The following is a 22,773-nucleotide window of genomic DNA, read 5'->3' on the forward strand; positions in this document are numbered from 1 at the left end:
AAAACAGTAAGACCATTAGTGACGATGGCTCCCCAGTTCTACATCACAATGTACAAAGAGCAGTTTGGCTTGCCAGGCAAAGTGAAAAGAACAGAACTTCGACCAACATCAGCCAACCGCAGGAACAACCCTCAGCCACGACCGGTAAGATGCACAGCCCTCTGTATCACATGAAGGAACTGTCAGACTAACAGCAGACGATTTACTCGTGATCCTGCAATGGTGTGTTGAGTTTGTTGGATAATAAGTGTCCAGAAGAAATGCTAGTCCTTTACCTCAATATAATGTTGAAAAATAAAAAAGATATAATTCATACAGTCTGAGAGGACAAAATGGTTCACTCTCTTTCATTTAGCCATGTAAAAGTGTCTTTGGTCTAATTGGTATAACCTGTATCCCATGTTGTATTCAGTACTTCCTTCATGTCTATTTAGTCCAGTTGCAAACAGAACTAAGAAAGTGCTGTCTACAGTGAAGAAAAAACTGTGCTAAAGGAACAAGAAAAAAAAACAATGCAGGAGAAATATGACCTAATGTGAACAATATTTTCAGTTTGCGCAACGCTGGCTCACCTCTTCCAATATTTCTGTTTATTGTGCCGATAATACGGGGAAAAAAAACACATACAAGGGAAATCTGAGTGGTATTTCAAATCTATTTTCTGCATGCAATGCTGAGGTGGGACGAACGATTTCAGGCGAGGTTAAAATGTTTGGAATAAAGAAAAAATAAAGTTTGCATGTAGTTTGTAACATCCTTTGTCTGATCAAAAAGAAAAAGATGAACATGTAAAAGAAACTGGTGAAAATTGTGCACAAAAAGTCTATAACAGAGATCTTCTTGGCCTTAACCCTATTTTTTCATTTTTTTTATTATTTCTGGCTATGTCCCTCTTTTTGTTGGCCCCCGTCAGGACTTCCTGTTTCCTCGCAGTCTTCAGAACAGCTACAAGCCAACACGTGCACTGTCGCACCCCTTGAACCCTGTGGACACTGGCCGTCCTCTCTTCCCTCCTGTAAGACATTTTTCATTTCACAATCCTGCGACAGCTTGTCTGGAAAACTCTCTTAACACAGAGAATGCTGGCAAACCACAGCACATGCCTCCTGTCTCTGCAGTCAAGACACAGTATCTGCCATCTGCTGACAGAATGCAGAAACTACAGCCGGCAAAGTCTCCTGCCGGCTCTGGCATTCAGCTTTACACCAATTTGAAGAACCCCCCAAAGTAATTATCAATCAACTCAACCTATAGCTCAAAGATAACAACAAACACACACTGATTTTGATGGATTCTCTTTGCAGGATAATGGATAATCAGAGACATGTCAATCCACCCTCAGCACTGCAACTCGTGTAAGTAAACAACCTTTGAACTCATCTTGAGGCCTGAGAACCCTTCAAACACAGAATGAGCTGGTAAACACAGCTGAGCTCTTCAACAAGTGGTGCCATTATAATAACATAGAGAGAATGACATTGGTTTTTACAGCCAGCAAGCAGGAGCTCAGCTTCGAACAAGACCCAAAACTAGCAACCTTTCTGCAGCTCCCAGCGGCTTTCAACGGGCAAAATACCGCAAATGTTGCTCCAACAGCACCCTGGATTATAGGTGCGCATACACTTGAGAGCAATCTCTTTGTCTTTTTGTATAATAAATAATCCCACGAGGTCTGATTTGCAGCTTATGTGGTTTCTCGACAGTGGTTGCTACAGCTGCTTCCATGTGGTGAGACCCTACCAAGCCGGACACTACATAATACATCCTGAGTTTGTGTCTGAAAGCCTTTATTAGGAATGGTGGAGATCTGGCTTCCAAAGTGGGGATGTGGCCCCTGCCTGCTGAGATCCTTGAAGGAATTTCTGGGTATTCCCATACAGAATGAGGGACTGGAACTATTATTTAATTCTATGCTACTTAACAAGTTTTAAGAGTGAATAATGAAGGTGGTATCCTCCCTAATGTTATCTCCATACATGCAGCAGGCTTGTGATGATTAAATCATGTGTGCTGTTTTTTTTTTTTAAAGTTAGAATATTGGAAGGGTTAAAACGCTGATAGTACTATCAAAAATTAAATGTATGCGAAGGGTAATAAAGAACTTGAACTTAGACTAAAACATACAAGCAGTGTAAATACAGTATTTAAAATGTAGCTTTATAGAAGCCTTTGTCTGACTTTACTATTTCTGTTTGCCTTCTCTTTATATCAACAGTATGTTACATGGTGTAATTAAACCGCTGTGTACTGCTTTAACTGCTTTATCTGTAACCTGTGCGGAGTGAGTAAATAAAGAGCACTACTTTTCCTGCTGGACTACATTTCCCGTGTTGTTGTGGGCGTAGATAAGGCGGAGACGCAGCCCCACGCTTTGATCCCCCTTTGAGTTTTTTGCGGTGGACTGTGCCAAACAAAGTTATACCACTAGGAAGACCGCTTCTGATCGGTAGGCAAAACTATTTCTTCACAAACGAACTGAAAAAAACAACTAAATTTACAAAAGCGATAATGTTACGCGCGCACGGATACCAAGCTGTCTGCGTTCCTTTGACTTTCTCGTACCACTCTCCGGGGCGCTAAACAACAACGGTTTCTCCACATCGACTGTTTCAGTATTGACGTTTTTCGATACATTTTGTTTAATACCTTAAAAGTGTGCATTTGCAATTAGGTTGCGTTTGTAATGCACTTAACATACTTGGAAAGTTAAACACTCAAAAACAACAACACCACAATAACAGCTCTTCTCTTTAATTGATTGTGCCGTTGCGGTTATATTCCGCCCCGCGCGTGCATGCTCAAATTTATTAACAGCGAGGACATGACCAGAATTAGCATGCAGCTACACCCTTCGCACGCACGCACGCACACACGCACATATTCTTAAAGGAGTGTGACTGAAACAGCTGCCTTGCCCGCCTCAGCACTTTTGCGTTTGTTTCCCCACGTCCGATAATGAATCAGCTGAAATTGCAGAAACAGACCCTCCTCATGTCAGTGTAAACAAAGAAATACCATAGTCAGACAGTTTTCTGTTATTCCTCCGAGTTGGCGTATTTTTAAAAAAAAAAAAAAAAAGTAACCCAAAAAACATTTACAACTGTGAACTGAGCAATAGAAAACAGTTCTGATATTTTTAATTATTATTTTTTTTTATCAGTGCTTGAGGAGCTTTAAAAATATGTTTTCATATTGAAAATATGTTTTCAGCTGCTGGATTCAAGGCGTTGGCCTCGTGGAAACAGGAACATCTTACAGGCTTTTCAGGACGTTTTATGAACTGCAAGATTAATTGATTATTTTAGGAAATATGCTTCAAATTAAATATCTGAAGTGAGAGATTGTCTTGGTTTGAGTACTTGGATCTGCGATAACATTTTTCCATTAAAGTGATAATTGGAACAGGTTTATGATTTGATTACATTCCTGGTCAATTCCTGAGTCCAGCAGCTGGTGTGGATCTCCAAGGAATCAACTCTTAATTCTCTGTTAATTAATGGCAGGCTTACACTATCACTTCGGTTGTTGGGGGAAATCCATAGTAAGTGTGGTGGAACACAGAATTAGTCAATTAGATTGCTAAATAATAGCCAGCATTTTTTACTATCGACCCCTGCTGCCAGAGCAAAGCACGAGGGTCAATTGCAGTTAGGACTAGTCAGCAAAGAGGTAAGCTGGACTGGACTGCAGACTTGTTTCCCTGTGCATTCTAATCAAATTCTGATTAGCCGAAGCCCCTGTAACTAATGTCAGCCAGTTAATTACTCAAAGGAGTTTTACCTCATGCGCTTGCTTGGAAATTGCAGTGAAGTTGGTGTAGAATGCAGTAGATGTAGATCTGTGTCTTCTCAGATTTTCTTTCATTTATTTTCTTGCATTTGTTTCCAGTAGTTTCATAATTGAACAGAAGGATCCAGGTTTTGTTCAGTTTGGTCAATCGAGCTTGATGGAGCACAACGCTTAGTATTCTTTCCTTTCCCTCCTGGCATTGGCAGTGGTTTAAGGGCCACAATCCCCTTTGCTGGTTCTCTTAACTTCCGTACATACAAATGAGTCTTCTTTCAACGTAACTCCTACGTTAGAATTACTGCTGGGAATGTCCACTTTCATTCTTTTTTTTATTGGTAATTGGCACTAGATTTGTTTAGTTAAATCTCAAACATATTTTTAAGTCTACACCCTGAGAGCCGGATACATTTTAAGCACTGTGAAATAAGTTAATTCAGCAATGCAGAGCCTGTAGGACAGTCATTTAGATTCAACAGAGGCTTTGGACTGGAAGGAAAACAAAGATGTACAGCATCTCTCATTTAATTTCCATTTTTCCTGGATTTCTTAGTTAATGTCCTCAATATATTCTTATGATTAATATCAGATGAGTGTACTGTACAAGATAATTAGATATTCATTGTTTCTTCTAAAATCCAGTTTGAATATGATGAATGCAAATACTTTTTTGAAAGCTTGGTTCTTTAAAAAAAAGAAAAGAAAAAAAAAGGGTTTAATCTTATTCTGATGACAGACAGGCAAACAGACGTGACGTCGGGGCCAGAGTCCAAAAGAAGGAGCTCCATGCCAAACTTTTTGATGATCTGTGGAACATCACGTCAAGGATTTGGCCACTGAACAGCACAAGTCATGTACCAAGTAGTACCAGGAGGAGCTGGGGGCACAATTACAGATGTTATCCCCAAGCAGAAACACACCAAGGACACCCGACCTTTAGTCGGAGCGGGAGTCATTGGTCTGGTGCTGGTGATCGCCGCTGTAACTGCCTGGTGTTATTACATCGCCTCGCTGCGCAAAGCTGAGCTGCTGAAGACTCAGCTGCTGGATCTGAATAAAGATGGCTATATCATTCGCAACCAAGGAGGGTCTATTGTTTTCAGAATGGATTTCAGGTAGGTCATTTTACAGAGTTAATTCAAGCTGATTTATTCGCTTGGTTGACTATTTCATACGCATGAAAAATCTGACTGTAAATGTTGAATTTAAATATGCCAATAGCAGTTTGGAAATTTCTGTCAGGAAAAGTGCATTTTAATGTAATCATTTTCAAACCTTGACAGATCTGGGACCCTTGATTTGGACTCCTGCTCTAAAGAAGGAGAGCTTCTGAGTTGTGAACGCACCACTGACAGAAAACTTAACTTTTTTATTGAGACCGTACGGCCTAAGGACACAGTGCAGTGCTACCGTGTGCGTTGGGAAGAGCTGGTTCCTGACATTGCTGTTGAGCATGCCATGACCTACAAATTTGCACACTGGTATGGAGGTGCGGTGTCAGCAATTCAGCACTGGCCTATTTCTCTCTCTGGCCAACAGGCTCCCAAGCCTTTTGTTACAAGTGACATCTACTCAAATCGGGATGAATTTGGTGGTATTTTGGAGAGTTACTGGCTTTCATCCAACGCCACCGCCATCAAGATCAATAATTCTGTGCCCTTCCACCTTGGCTGGAATGACACTGGAAAGACCATGTACTTCCAAGCACGATACAACGATAGTCCGTTCAAACCAAACCCTGGGGAGATACCATGTGCTGAACTTAGCTACAGAGTTTGCGTAGGCTCTGACGTGACATCCATACACAAGTACATGGTCCGCAGATACTTCAACAAACCATACAAAGTACCTGCCAAGGTCATGTTCAGCCATCCTATTTGGTCAACTTGGGCATTGCATAAAACTAAAATTGACCAAGAGAAGCTCCTAGCATATGCTGCCAACATCCGCAAATACAACTTCAACTGTAGCCATCTGGAAATAGATGATGGCTACACCAGCCGGTATGGAGAATTTGAGTTTGACCCAATTAAGTTCCCCAATGCCACGGCCATGTTCCAGAAGCTGAAAGCCGACGGATTTCTGGTCTCGCTCTGGATTCACCCTTTTGTTAATTATGACTCGCCAAACTTCCATTTCTGTGTAGAGAGGGGCTTGTTTGTTCGAGAGCCCACAGGCCGGCTGCCGGCTTTGGTGCGTTGGTGGAACGGCATTGGCGGCATTTTGGACTTCACAAATCCCGAGGCCCGTGAATGGTTTGCTTCCAAGCTACGTTCACTGCGTTCAAGATTTGGAGTGGCCTCTTTTAAATTTGATGCGGGAGAGACAAACTACTTACCATGGAAATTTAGCACTTGGGCTCCAATACGGGACCCAAGTTTTTTCACAAGACATTACACAGAAATGGCTATTCTCTACAATGATAGAGCTGAGCTACGCAGCGGCTATCAGTCACAGAACATATCCTGTTTCTTCAGACCAATTGACAGAGATTCTGTGTGGGGCTATGAGTTAGGTCTCAAATCTCTTATTCCCACAGTGCTCACCATCAGCATTCTGGGCTACCAGTTCATTCTACCAGACATGATCGGAGGGAATGCCTATCTGAACCGCACAGATGGAAAGCGTGCATTACCTGATCGAGAGCTCTATATCCGCTGGTTGGAGCTGTCGGCCTTCATGCCCTCCATGCAGTTTTCTGTTCCGCCATGGGAATATGGTGACGAGGTGGTTGAAATTGCTCGAAAATACACAGCCCTGCATGAAAGTATTGTTGCACCACGGGTCCTTGAGCTGGCAAGCGAGGTAGTCGACACCGGGGACCCAATCATTCGTCCCCTGTGGTGGATTGCCACAGGCGATGAGACAGCCTATAAAATAGACTCCCAGTTCCTGATTGGGGATGACCTCATGGTAGCTCCAGTTTTGGAGCCTGGAAAGCAAGAGCGTGACATCTACCTCCCCGCTGGCCACTGGAGAAGCTACAAAGGGGAGAGATTTGACATCAAAGAGCCACTGCACCTTACAGACTATCCTGTGGATCTGGATGAAATTGCCTACTTTGTTTGGGTGTAACAAAATAGGAAATTACAAACTTGAGTCTAGTGTGCTCCAATTCGCTTGTGGGACAAGCCCCACAAGTGTTTTTTTTTTGTTTTTTTTTGTGGTTAACAGGAGGGACATTAATTGAAAAGTTTATTTATGAAAAAGCCTATCCACAACATAATATGAAGATTTTTTTGAAGGACTTTCATTTTAACATAAAATTATGTCGCAAATGCGACATTTCTCACCACCGCTCAAAACCTCGGTGTTAATTTTGTCCTAATTTTTCATTTTATTTTTCCTTTTGGAAATGAATGCGCCATATTCTGTAACATTTCCAAGCTCAATGATATATGAAAAGAGTAGAGGGAAGAAAAGTCCTATAAAGCAGTATCTTTATGATCTCTGCAGCATCAGCAAGCTTCGGCCATTGTGCCAACAGTGCCATACAAGACCCAGTAGGACTGTGGCACCAAAATGGTATGATTTAAAGCTTATAAAATGAGTTTTTGAGTACTTTAAAAAAATGTATTTGCTAAAAGTTACATAGTGAAAAGGGAATATACAAACTGTGAATTTCATGCCATGAAGCAATTATATTTCTGAGTTAAACAGCACTTTGAATGTCAGGTACGCCAAACAACTGATGGCGTATGTTGTTGCCATTAAGCAGACTTTAGTCTACATGACGGCTTGGGATATCCTACTCTCCTGTGACACTAATGACCGTCCTATTCATCTGTTCTTGATACTCATCAGCGAGGCAGGTTTTACGCTTCACTTATCGGTACAAAAGCTTGAGGGTTAATCATTACAACTGACACGCTCTCATTCATGTAACATAGTGTCATGTAACAACTTTTAGCCATGAAGAATTAGCCTTGTGCTGTCTTTTTCGGGATTTGCTCCTCTTCCTCAGGTAACGTGTTTCTCAGGCTGTGGTGTTTGTGAAGCATTTGGTAACCATCTTTAATGCAGACTCTGAGGACAGTATTGCAGCTAGTAATACTATGTCTAATATGTTGACTGCCACATCACAAATAAGCTCTTCTGTAACATTTGAGACCTTTCGTCATTATGGAATGAGTGATAATAACTTCATGCTATATGTAATGGATACTGCTGAATTAAATCAGCACATTAAGTGGTTACATTTTTTGTTATCACTGAATTTTCTTAATGCGTTTTTCTTAACATTTTAACCTAATCGATATCTCTTTGTATCTCTGCCGCATTTTTTAAAATGTTATTTTCTCTAAGCATTTATAGTTTGTGTTTATTATTTAACAAGCCAAATCTGTGGTGTAAATGAACCTGTTATTGATTATTATCACAAGTGCCGCAGGACCTAGTGTAGCATATTCTGTGTTCTTCAGACAAGGTGCTGTCCTTGAATCTTCCAATATGTCATTGCAAGCTGTTTTCTTTCCCGCTAGATCAAAGTACATCATATAAAATCATGTATCTTAATATCCCGATGAAACCGACATCGATCTTTTCATTAATGGTCAAGACAACACTCAGATTCCACCGTCTTGACATTCCACAAAGAATACACGAGACTCCAGTAGAGAGAATGTGGGCCATCATCACTTATGCCTCGCATATCATAGCAGACTCTGATCTTTCAAAGATAATTTTGACATGAGTAAAAGGACTTTTAATTAACAAGAAGGAATGATTTCTTTGTTCTAATGGCATCCATTTTAGGCTTTCTGTAGCTCTTGCGGTGGATTTTAAAACATAATGTTGAGATGGATTCTGCCGGGCTTTTGAAGCTGCGATTTAAAAAGATGCCTTTTGAAATGAGGCTGAGACGCAGTCCAGTCTCCAATGTCCCCTTTTAAAATCTATTTCTGCCCTCTGCCTTTGACCCACTATGCACCCTGAAGCAGACTTGTGTCTTTCACTTGCAGCTTCTGTTCTGACCCCAGTGGCTTTTGTTTGTTGCTTTTACCATCGTGTCTCCACCTATTTATAGCAGTTCTCAGTTAGCGTCCGGGCCAGGCCAATCTCCGAGGCTATTTACTGTCTCAGTTTCTCAGTTCTTTTTAACTCTGTTTTTTTCTGCTTTTCATTGTAAGTGAGCAACATTTGCATGTGACTAAAAGGGTGCATTGATTTTTAAATTTTTTTTATTTTAATTTTAAATTTTGAAATGTGATTTTGTATGAATGTAATAAAATAAAATGAGTGTGCCCCCCCCCCCCCCTATACTTGTGCTAAATTGGCAACAAGCCCACAGCAAGCTTTTTTAATTACAATATCAAATGGTTACATATGCTATTATGACTGATATTGGTTTTTCAAACCTACACGAGTGTTGTAAGAACGATCTCTGATTCCTGCTTTTTACAATCACCAATAAATAAAACACCAGGAAAAAAAAAAAGACCAATAGATGTGAAATTTATGTCAGTCAGCTGCCCATGCAATCAGTGAGCCACTAACAACCCTATAACCTCTTATGAGTGTGCAATACATGAAAAGTAATGTGCCAATCTGTGCAATATTGAAAGAGACACCCTTGAGGGACTTCTCCAACTTTTTTTATACCCGGCTCATCATGGGGCAATAATGACAAGGTGATGAAACAATTGTGCAGGTTATTTGGAGTCTGTGTTGAAATCAATAAATCATCTGGTGGTTCATGATGTGAGGCCAGAGAGCCAGTGATATAAAAGTGTATGACCAGACACAAAGAATGAGAAAGATAAAGTTACTACAGCAGGAGACAGCAGCTGCAATATTTATTACAGTTACGGCATTAAACATGATTGTTCTTTCTGACTTCAAACAGTCAGGCATCTCCATTTCTCATAGCTGTAGTCAATCTTTCATGTTTGGGGAATTTGTTTTATTTCACAACAGTGGGATATGGCTCAAAACTTCACTTTATCTGCAGATGTCTAATCTGTCTACAGAATTGATCTTGACTTGCAGCCTGTGCGGGGAGGACATACATTCATTGATTAGCTGTCTCTGTGTTGCTTGGATCGATATTATTTGCCAGTGTGCGTTCTGCAATCGCATTGTTTGGTCCTGCCCATCTTTTCATAGACTGAACAAATCATTTATGTAAGATGGTCAGAAACTTTAGGGTTCGATGGGAGTTTTCTGGGAGAATTTTTGGAGAGAAAAGAGGACGGTTACATGCGAAAAACGCATCTTCATTGATCATATTTTTACTTTAATCCGTGTGTGGAAGCAGATGTTGAATTTCATGTTATTTAAAAAAAAAAAAAAGAAGGAAGGAAGACAAAATGTATAGTTTGTTAGTAGTAGTGATATTTGATTTAACATATTGCATTGCTTACATTTATTATTTTACTCATTTTTAGTAACTAGGTAATAAAAACTACCAAATGACACATAAAATCTTGGTTGGTTTGGCCATGTGATGCTGCAGCTGCCCAGAAGGGTGCAGTGTAGCTTCATTGATTAATTTCTTTACTAACATGTCAGTGGACCACGGTCCAGATGTTATGCACATACACACATTCTCCAAGCAGGACACATAACTGGCAGAGCACTTCTCCCTTCCTTCTCCACCTGTGAGCCCACCTGTGTGTCCATCTGCGAAGGAGAGATGCCAGTTGTTCTGGTTAGGAGCCACTGTGTCTCAAGTACCTTTCCAGATCCTCCATGAAAGACTTTAGTGTGTCTTCCATGTGTCATACACGGTGTGATATAGGTGTAAGGCACATATATTTTACAGAAACTTCAGGGCAAATTAAATCTTTATTTTTAGCATAATCCAGTTAATATTCCATTTTCGGTGTATCTGGAGAAATTCACACTTGAAACAATAACTGAATCAAGATCAATTTAAACAAAGAGGCATTGAATTAACAGTGACAACATATAAAAGTGCTAATGACAGATCAGACATCCACTAAGAGAATTTCAGAGTAGCATAATTCACTCAAATTTCTAGGCTTATCACAAAAAACATTTTGAGGTGACAAACGATAAACAAGCTTCAGTTGTTTTAAAAGGCCTTTCTGGCTCCTTGGAGCTAAATTCAGGGTGAGCATTTATGGTACACGACCACAGGGGAAATAAAACCTCATGGCCATTTCTCGTGTGCAGGGAGAATCTTTGTCCTTAACCCAAGCTTTTTCCTGCGTAACTGGAATGACCTCGCATCTGGTGTTGCCTCGGCTTGTCTGACAGGAATATGTCTGTCCTCGCTGAGTAACAAATGAACCCAACACTCCAGAGACTGGTCTCGCATCTGTTTATCTTTTTCACCTGTCTGTTCGGCGCACTGCATCAGGCTGACACTTTTCAGCAGCCTTTGTGGATTTCAGAGCATGCCTCAGGCATTCAGTGTAGCAGCCTTTGTTAACTTAGGGACTGGGTGTGATGATTTAGTCGAATGAGTTAGTCCATTATGTGTTAGAACTAATAACTTTAATAAACATGTATACTCAGTGGGTCATTTTTCTTTGTTTAAGATTTATTTAAAAAAAAATCTTTTTTGCTTTCTAATGACAAATCATTTGTCTGACTTCTATAAATGTAGGGAATTGCCGATGCTGCTTCTTTAATGTGGTGCAGTTTCAAACGGTTGACTGGAACAAACAAGAAATTGGATGACCTCAGTTTGAGCTTCATCTTTGTTATTGGGATTATTTATGGCACCTAAACACCAACTTTCTGATGAGAAATATATATAGCCCAGTGGATATTGATATATAGACCAAACAATCAGACACTATGAAGAAATCAAGAAACTATGCCAAAGTGATTGTGGTGTTTTTTTAGTGTGTATTCTTGGCTGTAGCTCAAGAATCAACTCTGCGATTGTTACAAAATCCTCCAAAAATGTGTAATTGGAGGTGATTATGAAATGATGACTTATTAGAAAAGTTGACCTTTAAAACGGTTTAAAGGTCAACTTCACTGTGATATCAAAGTGTTCTTCATGAATACTTTCCAGAGCATTATTCAATACCATAACTCAGAAAAAAAAGGAGAGATGGATGTAAATTGCAACTTGAATGGTTGCCGAGGCACACAGCCACAAGGTGGTAATTCTAGTTTATTGTTGTTGAAAACAGTGGCAATAAAGCTGTCTTGAATCTGAGTTTAGTCTAATGTATTGAACTATATTGTAATATAGTACAAGGTGATGAAATGTAAGAAAACTGTGAAAAAACACAGACTTAGGTGTGGGCAGGGCACTTCCTCTGTGACTCAAAGGGCATAAGAGGTTGAATGAAATGTCAGGCGCCAAAGAATAGATGCATAATTGAAACGATGCGTTGTTGCTCCAGCCATGCACAAAGCTGTTTGATTGATACTGTTTTAGAACACTTCTGTCCTGTCATGCTTATGGGGTTTACCTGGGGAGGAACCAGGGAAGTGGGAAAGGTGCTTGGGTGTCTCATCTGGGTTTTGGAGGAAAATTGGTGTCATCCATCAAACACCACATTTAACAAATGCTAACGCAGGCTGGGCCAACAAAGGATTCGTATATAAGGCAGTGAACTGGGAAACATATGAGGTGCAGGGACTGCTGAGGGTCTATCAATCAGCCAGTCAGCTCTTTTATTTAACAAGCGAGGGCCAAAGACCCTGCAGGCCACACTCCATATTCTGGCTGGTTGGGCGTGCAGTCTTGCCCTGTATAAAGAAGAAAAAATGCGGAAGAGAGGGATGAAGGGAGGATGGAAAGAGGGGCACTCAGGGATTGAGGTTTGGGGGGGTGATGGAGGTGCAGTAGGGTTTGGCCTGTGTCCCCTGGCGCGCTGGTGTGCTTCATCTTCTCAGTGCAAGGGCCTGGAACTGCCGCTTGATGGGATTTTCAGCCCTGTGGCCTCCGCTGTCCCAGCATCCATCTGGAGGGCTGCCGTGTACACAGTGGAGAGCCAGCCATTCAGCATCACAGCTATAAAGTACGACCTGTAGGCCAGGCAGTGCCACTGATCTGAGGCTTGCAGCTCTGTTCAGTGGACAGGCCAACACTCAGTGGCACACATTCCTGTCAGGGACACAGACTGATCCCTAAGCCACTGTGGAGCAGAAGACACGCTCTGAGAGGCAGCCCACATCCAACCACTTTCAAAGCTTGTAAAATTAGAATGGAAAGAGGACTTCAGTATTTAGAATCTCCCCCTCTCTTTAATTGTTTGTTTCTGTCTGCGTCACTAAAATAACATATACGCTATTCTTTTGCAGCATTAATAAAAACTTGCTATGAAAACAATGCATCCTTTGTATGTTCAATAAGACACTGAGTCCGTTACTACAGAATGGTTCAGTTTTTTACCACAGCATACAGAACACCAATATAATTGAAAATCAAGCCCAAATATGCAAAGACAATCAGTACTGCCTCCCAATATTGGATCCAATTTATGTATGCCCCAGGGAACGGAGTAACAAATAATGGCTTGGTACAGTGGAGAACTGAGTATTTGTGCACCCCACACAGGTGCTGAACATGTGTGAGATCCAGACTGAAATTAGTGATATGCGTGGAAAATATGGACTGAAAATGTTTTTGTTCCTCAGGGCCATGCAGCATCATTACTATATTTTTTCTCCCCTTACAACTGTAAATTTAGTGAATGTAGACCCGTGGTGGGTAAGGTGGGCAAATGGTAGACTGCATAAGTAAACAGGCTGTATGAGGGCGACACTATGGCCCCAACCTGCCCGCCATCAATCAATATTACAGCAGCCACTGGCAGCCCAATCACCCTTTTATGGACCTCTGAAATGATCAAACATCTGCTTACAACCATGCTTTATATATAGACAGATTACACATATAACATCAAAATCTACAACAGAATGTAACAGGTGCAATGCATTTCTATCCCATTATAGGTAGAGTTGGGTAAAGAAGGTCTTGCAACAGATTGCATCAATAAGTGGATCAAAGTTTCTCAAGACTTCCCCAAAATGAAGTTTCAGTTTTTGAGAGCCCAAGCTCATCTTAGCTCACCGAAACCCATTTTGTTGTTTACTGTCTTAAAGCCGGCCATGTTGATGTAAGTTCAGCGATAAAAGTTGAGACTAGTAACTAGTTTGGCAGCTGTGGTGGACAAAGGTTGCAGGGACTTGGTCCACAGAGAGGAGGAATGAATCCAAGTGGTCCAAGGTTAATGGTGGCTTGGAACAAATGGATTCAATGCCAGGGGCGTGCTGACAGGTGATTTGACATGAATGAAGGCAGGCCATCAATCTCCCTTTGGCCCCTCTGACCCTCCCCCGCCCATCCATAGAGGCTAGGGTTCTTGAGGTCTCACGGTGCTCTGACCTGTACAGGTCTCCATATAGCCCACCTGCTGTCTGCCTAAAGCTTTCCCTAAGGCTAGAAGAGAGTCCCATCTCTTCATGCCTGGCTGGTATAATGAAACTGTGATTGGAAGATAGTAGACTGTGACAGGCAGAAGTAGACTCAAAGTCTTGAAGCCAAATTCAAACCTCTCGCTCTAGGTTTTCTTTTACAGCCTTCTCTTCTCTTGAATGGCTTTGACAGTTTAATGGTGCAAAAATGATAATCTGTACGCCTTTCTTTAATATGCTTTCATACTCCTTTCAAACTGTCGTGCACTGTGGAAAAGGGAAATTCAGTAGCTGGCTCAACCTGAGGAGAAATATCAGGTAGGGTATACTTTGACAAAAACGACTTTGTGTAGTGTCATTACATGCATGTGTGGATGCCCAAACCCTCTCTACAAAGTCCACCCCAGGAAGATTCAGCCTCAGTCTAAAACCTGACATAAATTCCCTGTCACAAATCCCTGGGGGCAGGTGGGCTTGAAGGCACAAAAACAAATGTTTCCGTTCCTGATCGTGACCAATCCCTTTTAACATCCATACCCACTGACCACCCTCCTCCCCAACCTCCCGTGAACCTACCCCAGCACCGCAAGCCAGCCATTTGTCACAAAGTAATTATAGAATTATCGATTGGCAAGCAATTAACACCTTTCTTCTCTTTTTCCACCCTCCTCCTCACCCCATCTGCCCCATCCTTTAGTTTGAACATCTACAGAAAAATAATAAGAGGTGGGGAAAAAGCTGTTGCAGTAACACATTTAATCCTGCTAGTTCTCTTCAAATTAATAGGGGGACAGGGACAAAAGGCTTTTCTCTTCCTACCCCTATTTCCTGTGTTATTTTCTTCCCCGCTGTCTTTCCTGCTGATCAAGGAGCTGCTTAGAGTACAGCCAAACACTCTATTCAAACTGGGATGACTGAAAATGCCATTCAACCTTATTTCAGAAGAAACACTTAACATACTTTGTTACAACCACACAGCTCCTACTGTGGTGGCAATATCACTGTTGGTGAAAAATAACAAGCTGGTACAGACTAGTCTTTTCTTATTTGGCAGTCTTTACTTTTCCATCTTCTTATTACCCTGTTTTCCAGCTGCCATTGTTAGTAATGGTCCAGATGGACATGGAGGGGAACACTGTGAGAAACTCTGGATGGCAGGTGTCCGAGTCAGGATAGATGTCGTGGAACATCACCGTAGCAACATATGGATAGGGATAGAGGAATTGGTTTTCCTTTTGAGGAGTTTGGCAAATCTTCTCTTTCAATTTATGTGACTCATTCTCCCCGAGTCCTGTTAGCTTTTAGACTATAATTACAGCATTCACTAAAAGGGTTTGATATTATTCAGACTCTTCGTTGTGTAATTAACATATTCATGTTCTTAAAACTAAGATATTTTTCTTATATCTAAAATGGAGCATAATCTGTATTCTTAAGTCGTGGATGAGACCTGAAGTGGGTCACAGCTCTGCTTTTAGTGTGTTCCTACAAAGTAAAATCACCAATGAATATTAATGAGCCTGTATGGTAGGATGAGAAACAAAATTTCTAATTTGGGGTTCCGCACTGAAAAAGAACGCCTGAGTTACAAGATTTCATTTTTCTCTGCTTTCCCAAGCCAGCGGGTGGGGGTTGTAAAGCTTCTTCTAAATTGCATTTCATGTCACATTCTTTCTGTAGGAAACAGATAAGATATAGATGCTGGTGTAGCCCATCGCAGCGGTGATGACAGAATTAGTCCTGTTGATTAAAAATGATGACAGTACAACAGAACCCTTTTTAACTATGAATTTACAACTCTGTTCATGGCAGACAGTTTCGGGGGAAGTGAGCCACTCAAATTCTCTCCTTTCTCTTTTAGGATTGGTGGTGCTACCATGCAAATACAAATTTAGACATGACACTAAATCACACTCTTGAATCATGTTTACATGGTAAGAGATAGCATATAGTACCCAGAGTGAGAGTTCACACAAACAAACAACAAACTGGAAATTTTTGCAAATTACAGTTTCCTCCATCTGTAGTTGGTACTGATCCCGCTTTTTGGACATGATCTTTTTGTGATGATATGATAATACTCCAGTTCACGCATAGGCCCGATAAACCCTGAGCTTCTGTCTCTCCCTTCCTCTGTGTTTTTAATTGAGTTTTTAGAGGCTAAAAGAACTGTTTCTTTGCAAACACTGCTGGATAATCAATACCAAAAAGTCACTTTGATGCAGTGTTTTATTAAAGCTGTGGGACCATTTTTTAAAGCCTACTGTAGTAGCAGCTTTTGCACGATACCCTCAATAACAGCTATTCTCAGCATGACACTCTGATAAAGTCCCAGAATAGTCAAACTAAAATATGTTTTAAATAACAGCAAAAAAACAAAAAACAAAACTGTGCCTTATATTGGTAACATTTCAATTGTGTTCACATATTTGGTTTTGTAATTGAGGTTGTAGGAGATGTTCTGCTGATAGTTTTTCAATGTCAAATGGGAACTTGGAAATTTCAAACTCGGGCTTTTCTGATTCAGAAAAGCCAACTAGAAATTGTATTTCCTAATTGGGAAATCAGGGTTTTCATCTGTAAATTTATAAAATGTCTTTGAGTTTACTTTACCCAGCAAGTGTTGAACGTTTATTTTTGTTCTAATAAAACATTATAAAGCACTTGAAGAGCATTATTAGTTCATTGTGTTTCTTTAGTTAACTATATTATTGTAGATGAAAATTGAAAATGAGAATGAAAAAAGTCAGAAACAAAAGAGGTCGGACCTTCTATGTATGAGGTACAAAAATGAAGGTCAATGTGAAGAAAGAACCCTGTAAACCTTAACAACTAATCTGAATGACAAGTCTTAAGTCTTGAGATCCAGGCTGCCCAAAGGAAAGTCACAGAACTATGTCATATATTGTCTCCTTAAAAATGACTATTGTACTTTAACCCAAGTATCTCTCCTCACGTAAAAATAAAAAAAGGCGGCTGATATAATGAAAGTGGCAATTATTTGACAGCCATTTAGGAACAATTTGAAATCATTTAGAGACTTTAGGGTTTTATGCTGTATTGTTGATCAATGATCCCCCTCAGGGTGTTATTCAAAAACAAACGCAGCAATATTCCTTCCTAAACAAACACTGTGATATTGACCTGTTTTTCCTTCCCTGCAACCCTTCTTATTTTGTCAAAGAAGAGTTTGCTCAGAAGACATATAAGGTTGTAGCCACGTGCTTTGAACAGATTTCCTTTCTTCTTTTTTTTTTTCTGGATCTATCACCATAGCTCTGAAGGCACGGGAAGTCTATTTGAAAGTGTTAAATCAGAGATTATTTGTCCATCTGCATTCATTCTTAAGGGAATTTGGACTTCTGGAAAGTAGCAGATATGTCCACAAGTTATTATCTTCATCTCATTCTCATTTTGGATAGCAAAGTATCGAAATTATGCACTGGAGATGTTAAAAATCGAATCAGTGGATGGAATTTCTGTCCATTTAACGTTTAAATATGGCTGCATAGCAAGACCAACCTACCAATATGGTTGACTCTTTGCTCATTCTGTGAAAATGGGGCCTAAAAAAAGGAAAAAGAAGAGCTTATACTCATCAGGTAGAGACACATAAACTTAAAATTAGGTTTGTGGCTCGAATGAGTCAATTCCCTTCTTGGAATACCCCTATGAGGCCAAAAGGAAGTAAGCTGTGGCTAATTGAAGTAACTTGAAGCAGCAAAGACCACAACAAAGACAGGTGCATACAGATGCAGTATCTCTACTCTGTTTTGCACAAAACTCTTTATCCCATTTCCTGTACAGAATGAAATGATTATCTATTGCCAGAGAGGACATGTAGTCGTTTGAGTGCATTTTATTATCTCTAACAAAACAATATAATCACAACTGAAGCCCAATTCTGCTGAATATTAGTGTTCTGCATGGTGCATGCTGATCCAGCAGGTCAGTAAGTCAGTTGTTTTTTTTTGGGCAGTCCATTTAAAAATTCTTTCATGCAGCGGTAGGCTAAACAATTTTACATCCAAATATTACAACATCAGCAACAAAAAACTCATTAACAGCCTGGTGGCATATATGAGCAACTTGCGACATTCTAAGGAGACCTGCATTACTTATGGCCTTGGTTATGTTTTTGATTGTCCTTGAAAGAATGTAGCAGGAATTTTCAAAATTGGTTACTGTGCAAACACTGAAATATTGCTGCTACTGTAAGTATTAGCGTACCTGTCAGTTATTATCAACCTGCCCCAATCATTTATAACTAAAGTGGCAACAAAACAGCAGAGGTTGCATCATTCAATGAATATCACTTGTGATGGCTGGAGCTGCTGTCTACTTAAAAGTATTTTCATCTCTCTTTACATCACAACTTGCACAAGAAATCTCTATAAGACAGTGACAAAGCTCTAACCACAATTAGTTGAATTATGAAGGGCTTTAGTACTGATCAGTCTGCTGTGTGGGCTTTGTATAATGACTTGTTGATTTTGCTGTGTGTAATAAATGAGGAAAACTGTGCAAGTAGACTGACCAGAAAGGTTGGTTAAAATACCGCACATCCTCTTTTTTCCTGTTAATTTCATATTAACGAGGCAGTGTCTTGTTAACTTGTTTATTGCAGATGAGAAAATGAGATTTAAAATGATACTATTGAAGCAACAGGTTGGCATCAGATAGATGTAGTTGTGGTAATATTGGGTGGAAAGGGGGCTTGCTGGGAGACACAGTAGAGAACCGTGGGGCTGGTCTTGTTCCCAGTCAGGCCAGGACCTGTGAGCGCAACGTGGACACCTCTTATCAGCCTCCATCCCCACTGCTGCACTTGCCTTCCAGGCTCTCATTTTCCACATGATTAGCTAGCCACCTGTCCTCAGGCTGGCCCTTGGCCTCTGGGCCTCCACGTCACAGCACCTTTTAGCACTGATTTTCACTGAGACATGCCTCAGCACTAATGGAAAGGAAGGTCTCAAAAATGATTCATGAAAATATGTCTGTTTTCTTTTGCTTCAGCTTAGACACATCTTTATAATCAGATAATTGATCTATTTCTGTTCCATGTTAAATTTACTCATGCTTTGAAATGTTCATACACAAATGAAATGTTGATGCTTATGTGGGGAATGAACACAACAAGCCAGAATTCACATTAGAATGATTCAGTTTACATCTTCTTATCTAGAATTTCTTCTGTTGAAAATGGCATTTATTTGAGTGTAATTCTCATCAAAATCAGTGGAAGGCACTGTTTACTACAGAATACCAGCTCTACAACTCCAAAGCACAGCTGAATGCTGAACAGTCATAACTCTTAATCCTTCTACACACACGACAAAGGTGAATGATCTGATTGGCTTTTGGAAAAATCACAGTGCCCTAACAGACTTAAGGCATTGTGTTGGAGGATTTTGCATAATAACCCTATATTAGTCTGCAAAATTATTTAGACCTCATCATCTCTCAATGAATAAATGAGTCATTATTTGAGATGCCACATTAATCATTAACCTGATCTCTAATCCTTCAACTGCTACTCAAAGCTGGTCTCATAGTGCAGCATACAGTTGTACCCAGATTATGATTAGAGGCTACTGTGTGCTTCTTTGCAAAAACTGACAGAGGCTGATTTTATCCCTTTTCTCTGAATACATTTTCCACCTGTTTGAACCTGTTGTGTGATGCACGGTGGCATGGCGCCACACACCGTGTTATCCCTCGGTAATTCAGCCCGCTGGTAATACATTTATGCTCCGTCAGAGCAAGGGATTGGCCCTGACCCATGTTGGCCTCACCTCTGATGTTGGTGGCTTTAGACAGCATGGAGGAAAAGAGGGTTACTAAAGAGGAATAAACGTCATGGAGTGAAAAGAAGTACCGCTTGAAATTATGATAAGCTAGAACATTAATAAATCATTGATCTCCATGTTTGTATTCAGGTCCATGTGATCATACATGTGTAATAAAGAAGTAAAATTCCATCACCATATTTTGGATTAACACAATGCTCTTCATGAATATTTGAAAAGGTTATTTGACTGCTGTTTAGAAAAAAATCAAAGAGCATTTCAAATTATTCTGAATATAACATCTAATATGTTGAGGAATTTTTGAAAGGATGTGTCAGCACTCTAAAGCTATGCCATGTGAAAGGCTCTCAAATGCAGCGTGGTCAGCCGATGATACGGCTTGTTGTGACAGCATTATACAACAGGATACGATATCTCAGAAGTTCTTGTTTTAACACTTTAAAGTCATGGTTCTGAACCTGCCGTTGTCAGAAATTCAAGCTATTAGATTCTCCACACTTCAGGACACAACACAAATTCTCCCATCAGACTGTTCAATACAGATCCAGGCTTAATTGAACACAGGTGGGAGTTTGGCAGCAGGGAAGAACAGAAAGAAAGAGAGAGGAGGTGGAGGGTATGAGGCAGAGTAAAGTTTTTCAAGTCTTTGTCCCTCCTCAATTTGCATGCCTAATGAAGCTGAGCAGGAGTTAATAGCGGGTGTAATGACTTCTGACTGACTGGGCTATGGGCTGCTGGGACAAGAAAGGGCTCAGAAAGGCTAGCTGTGGAGTACAGTGGGCAGAGGCAGGAAGGAAAAGCACCTGGTGGGAGAAGGAGCAGAACAAGTCAGACTCGCTGCTCATGTAAACTGCTGGAACTTTACTCAGCACTTCATCTGTGTTGATGCACAGTTTTGTTGTGAGTGTATAAGAGCTGGAAAGATAGAATATCAGTGGCTGTGGCTGGGTTGTAGAGCAGATGCCTATTATGAACAGATGTCACAATGTGTTTCACAGTGTGGTTAATAACAAAAGAAGCAAACACACAATTAGACACAATATGGCAGTCAAGACAGGCTCAGGTGTCTTTCATGATGAAAAGCAGTGTGTCAGAAGGGGCATGAAAATGGATTTAATCAGCGCAGACTTCCATCTTTGAGTCAGACATGGTGACTGAGAGCTAGTTTGATACTCCTGTTAATAGAACTGATACATACATTTCTTATTTGTATTATGCATTTCTTTGATTGTAATATGTAAAATTTAAGACAAAGACAAGCCATGTTGTACAATATTGTTTAAAACTAATATTGTCATATCAGTAACATAGTTGCAATACCCTATTTATTTTTTTGCTTGCAGAAAGAAATTTGGAATTTATAGCATAACCAGTATGCTGCATCTTAAATTATGCATTACTTTCATTTGAATTCTCCGTCATAAATTATGCATATTTTTCAAACTTTTATTTAATTATAGCTGTAGATGTATTTTATTTAATTATATATGCATTAAGGTATATGTGCACTTTAGATTAATATGAAATCTATTTAACCCTGCTTCCAACTGAGTTATGATGAAAAATGAATGCAAACTAAATGAATGAAAACTAGACTTTTCTTCAAATTGAATTTGATGTGTAAGGCATGAAAAAAATTAAGTAGTTTTAGCTTTGTCATGTCTCATGAGCAGGCAGGATGAAGTGAATGATGAGCATGACCCCGATTCCCTCACATTCTACAGAACACTTTGAGTTTTCAGGAAAAGTCATATCTATGCATTACAATTTAGTGACCCATGCATCCTTTGTGGATATGCTTTACATTTTCACCTTACAAAAACAAAACAAAATCATAATCAAAACTCTGATATAGAGTAGAATTTGATCAACATCTTCACAGCTACACTATCTCTTTTTTTCCTGCCTCCTCAAGCTGATATGTTTTCCTGCTTTTCTGGCGCATGTCACGGAGAATTCAAGCTGGCACAATCACCCACGCTGGTCACGGTGTGCCAGCACTTCTGCTGGCCGCAGGACACACACACACATATTTGCGCACACCTGTGCACACACTCCGTCCTGATGGCCACAGATGTAGCTGTGACTAGCCTGTCTCCACCAGGTGTTGCTTTATACTTGTGTCACTTTGAGCCTGACTCCATCTGCCAGTCAGCTACGGGGAAAAAAAAAAATCCCAAAACAAACTGCTTTTTTTACTGCATGCAAACATACGTGAAAACATACAAACACCAAAATACTCTCAGTACACCATGTGCATTTTCTTCTCATTTGTGTAATTTTCGACCTTCAATTAAATATGATGTGAAGACCCTCTAGGGAGTTTCTTTAAATTAGTCTTAAGGGTGTAATGTGCAAACAAACAGTCAAAATCACACGTAAAACCTAACATGGAACTCATGAATAGGTCTTAAATCCCTATTATCAGCTTTAATAGTAATAATGACAATACCAATAATGATAATGTTAATAACAGTGTTAACACCTTAACAATGTTACAGTGATTTAGAAAAAAAGATTAATAATATAAGGTGAGTTAAGTCAAATTGATGTTCCTAACAACACAACAATTAAACTGTGATAAACATATCAGACTTTGTTAAAGGCTTTCACGAAGCAGATTTGAAGGTAGCTAACGACCCGAGTGCCTGAGTTCAGAGGTCAAAGAGTTCCATAACATGGGGGCGAATGGTCAAAGGTCGTGTCCCTGTCACAATCTGTAATACATATAGGTTTAAATAGGTTAATTTTAACTTATATCTAGATACAAACTGTTAGATTAAATTCAAGTTGTATCCCTCTTTCTGTTGGAATATTTTTGAGTAAACAA

The 22,773-nt window shown here is 40.0% G+C and overlaps 1 protein-coding gene across 2 annotated transcripts in view; it reads left to right on the top strand.

Annotated features, from left to right (window-relative positions):
- The first annotated feature begins 1,063 nt into the window (after positions 1 to 1,063).
- myorg (myogenesis regulating glycosidase) overlaps positions 1,064 to 22,773 on the top strand; it is a 182,687-nt gene continuing 160,977 nt past the window's right edge. Inside the window, exons 1-6 of one of the 2 annotated variants that reach the window (XR_011915206.1) lie at positions 1,064 to 1,227; positions 1,305 to 1,355; positions 1,492 to 1,611; positions 1,704 to 2,446; positions 4,523 to 4,901; positions 5,070 to 8,794. Coding sequence is in view for 1 of the 2 variants with exons in the window: in XM_072382597.1 (XP_072238698.1) it covers positions 4,639 to 4,901; positions 5,070 to 6,861 (2,055 nt within the window). In the remaining variant the exon portion in view is untranslated. Of the gene's footprint in view, positions 1,228 to 1,304; positions 1,356 to 1,491; positions 1,612 to 1,703; positions 2,447 to 4,522; positions 4,902 to 5,069; positions 9,958 to 22,773 lie in introns of those variants that run through there. The other variant, XM_072382597.1, reaches the window with a different exon arrangement.

Source organism: Leuresthes tenuis, unplaced genomic scaffold, assembly GCF_036924035.1.
Source record: "Leuresthes tenuis unplaced genomic scaffold, fLeuTen1.0.hap1 SCAF_3, whole genome shotgun sequence".
In the NCBI taxonomy this organism is placed as follows: domain Eukaryota; kingdom Metazoa; phylum Chordata; class Actinopteri; order Atheriniformes; family Atherinopsidae; genus Leuresthes; species Leuresthes tenuis.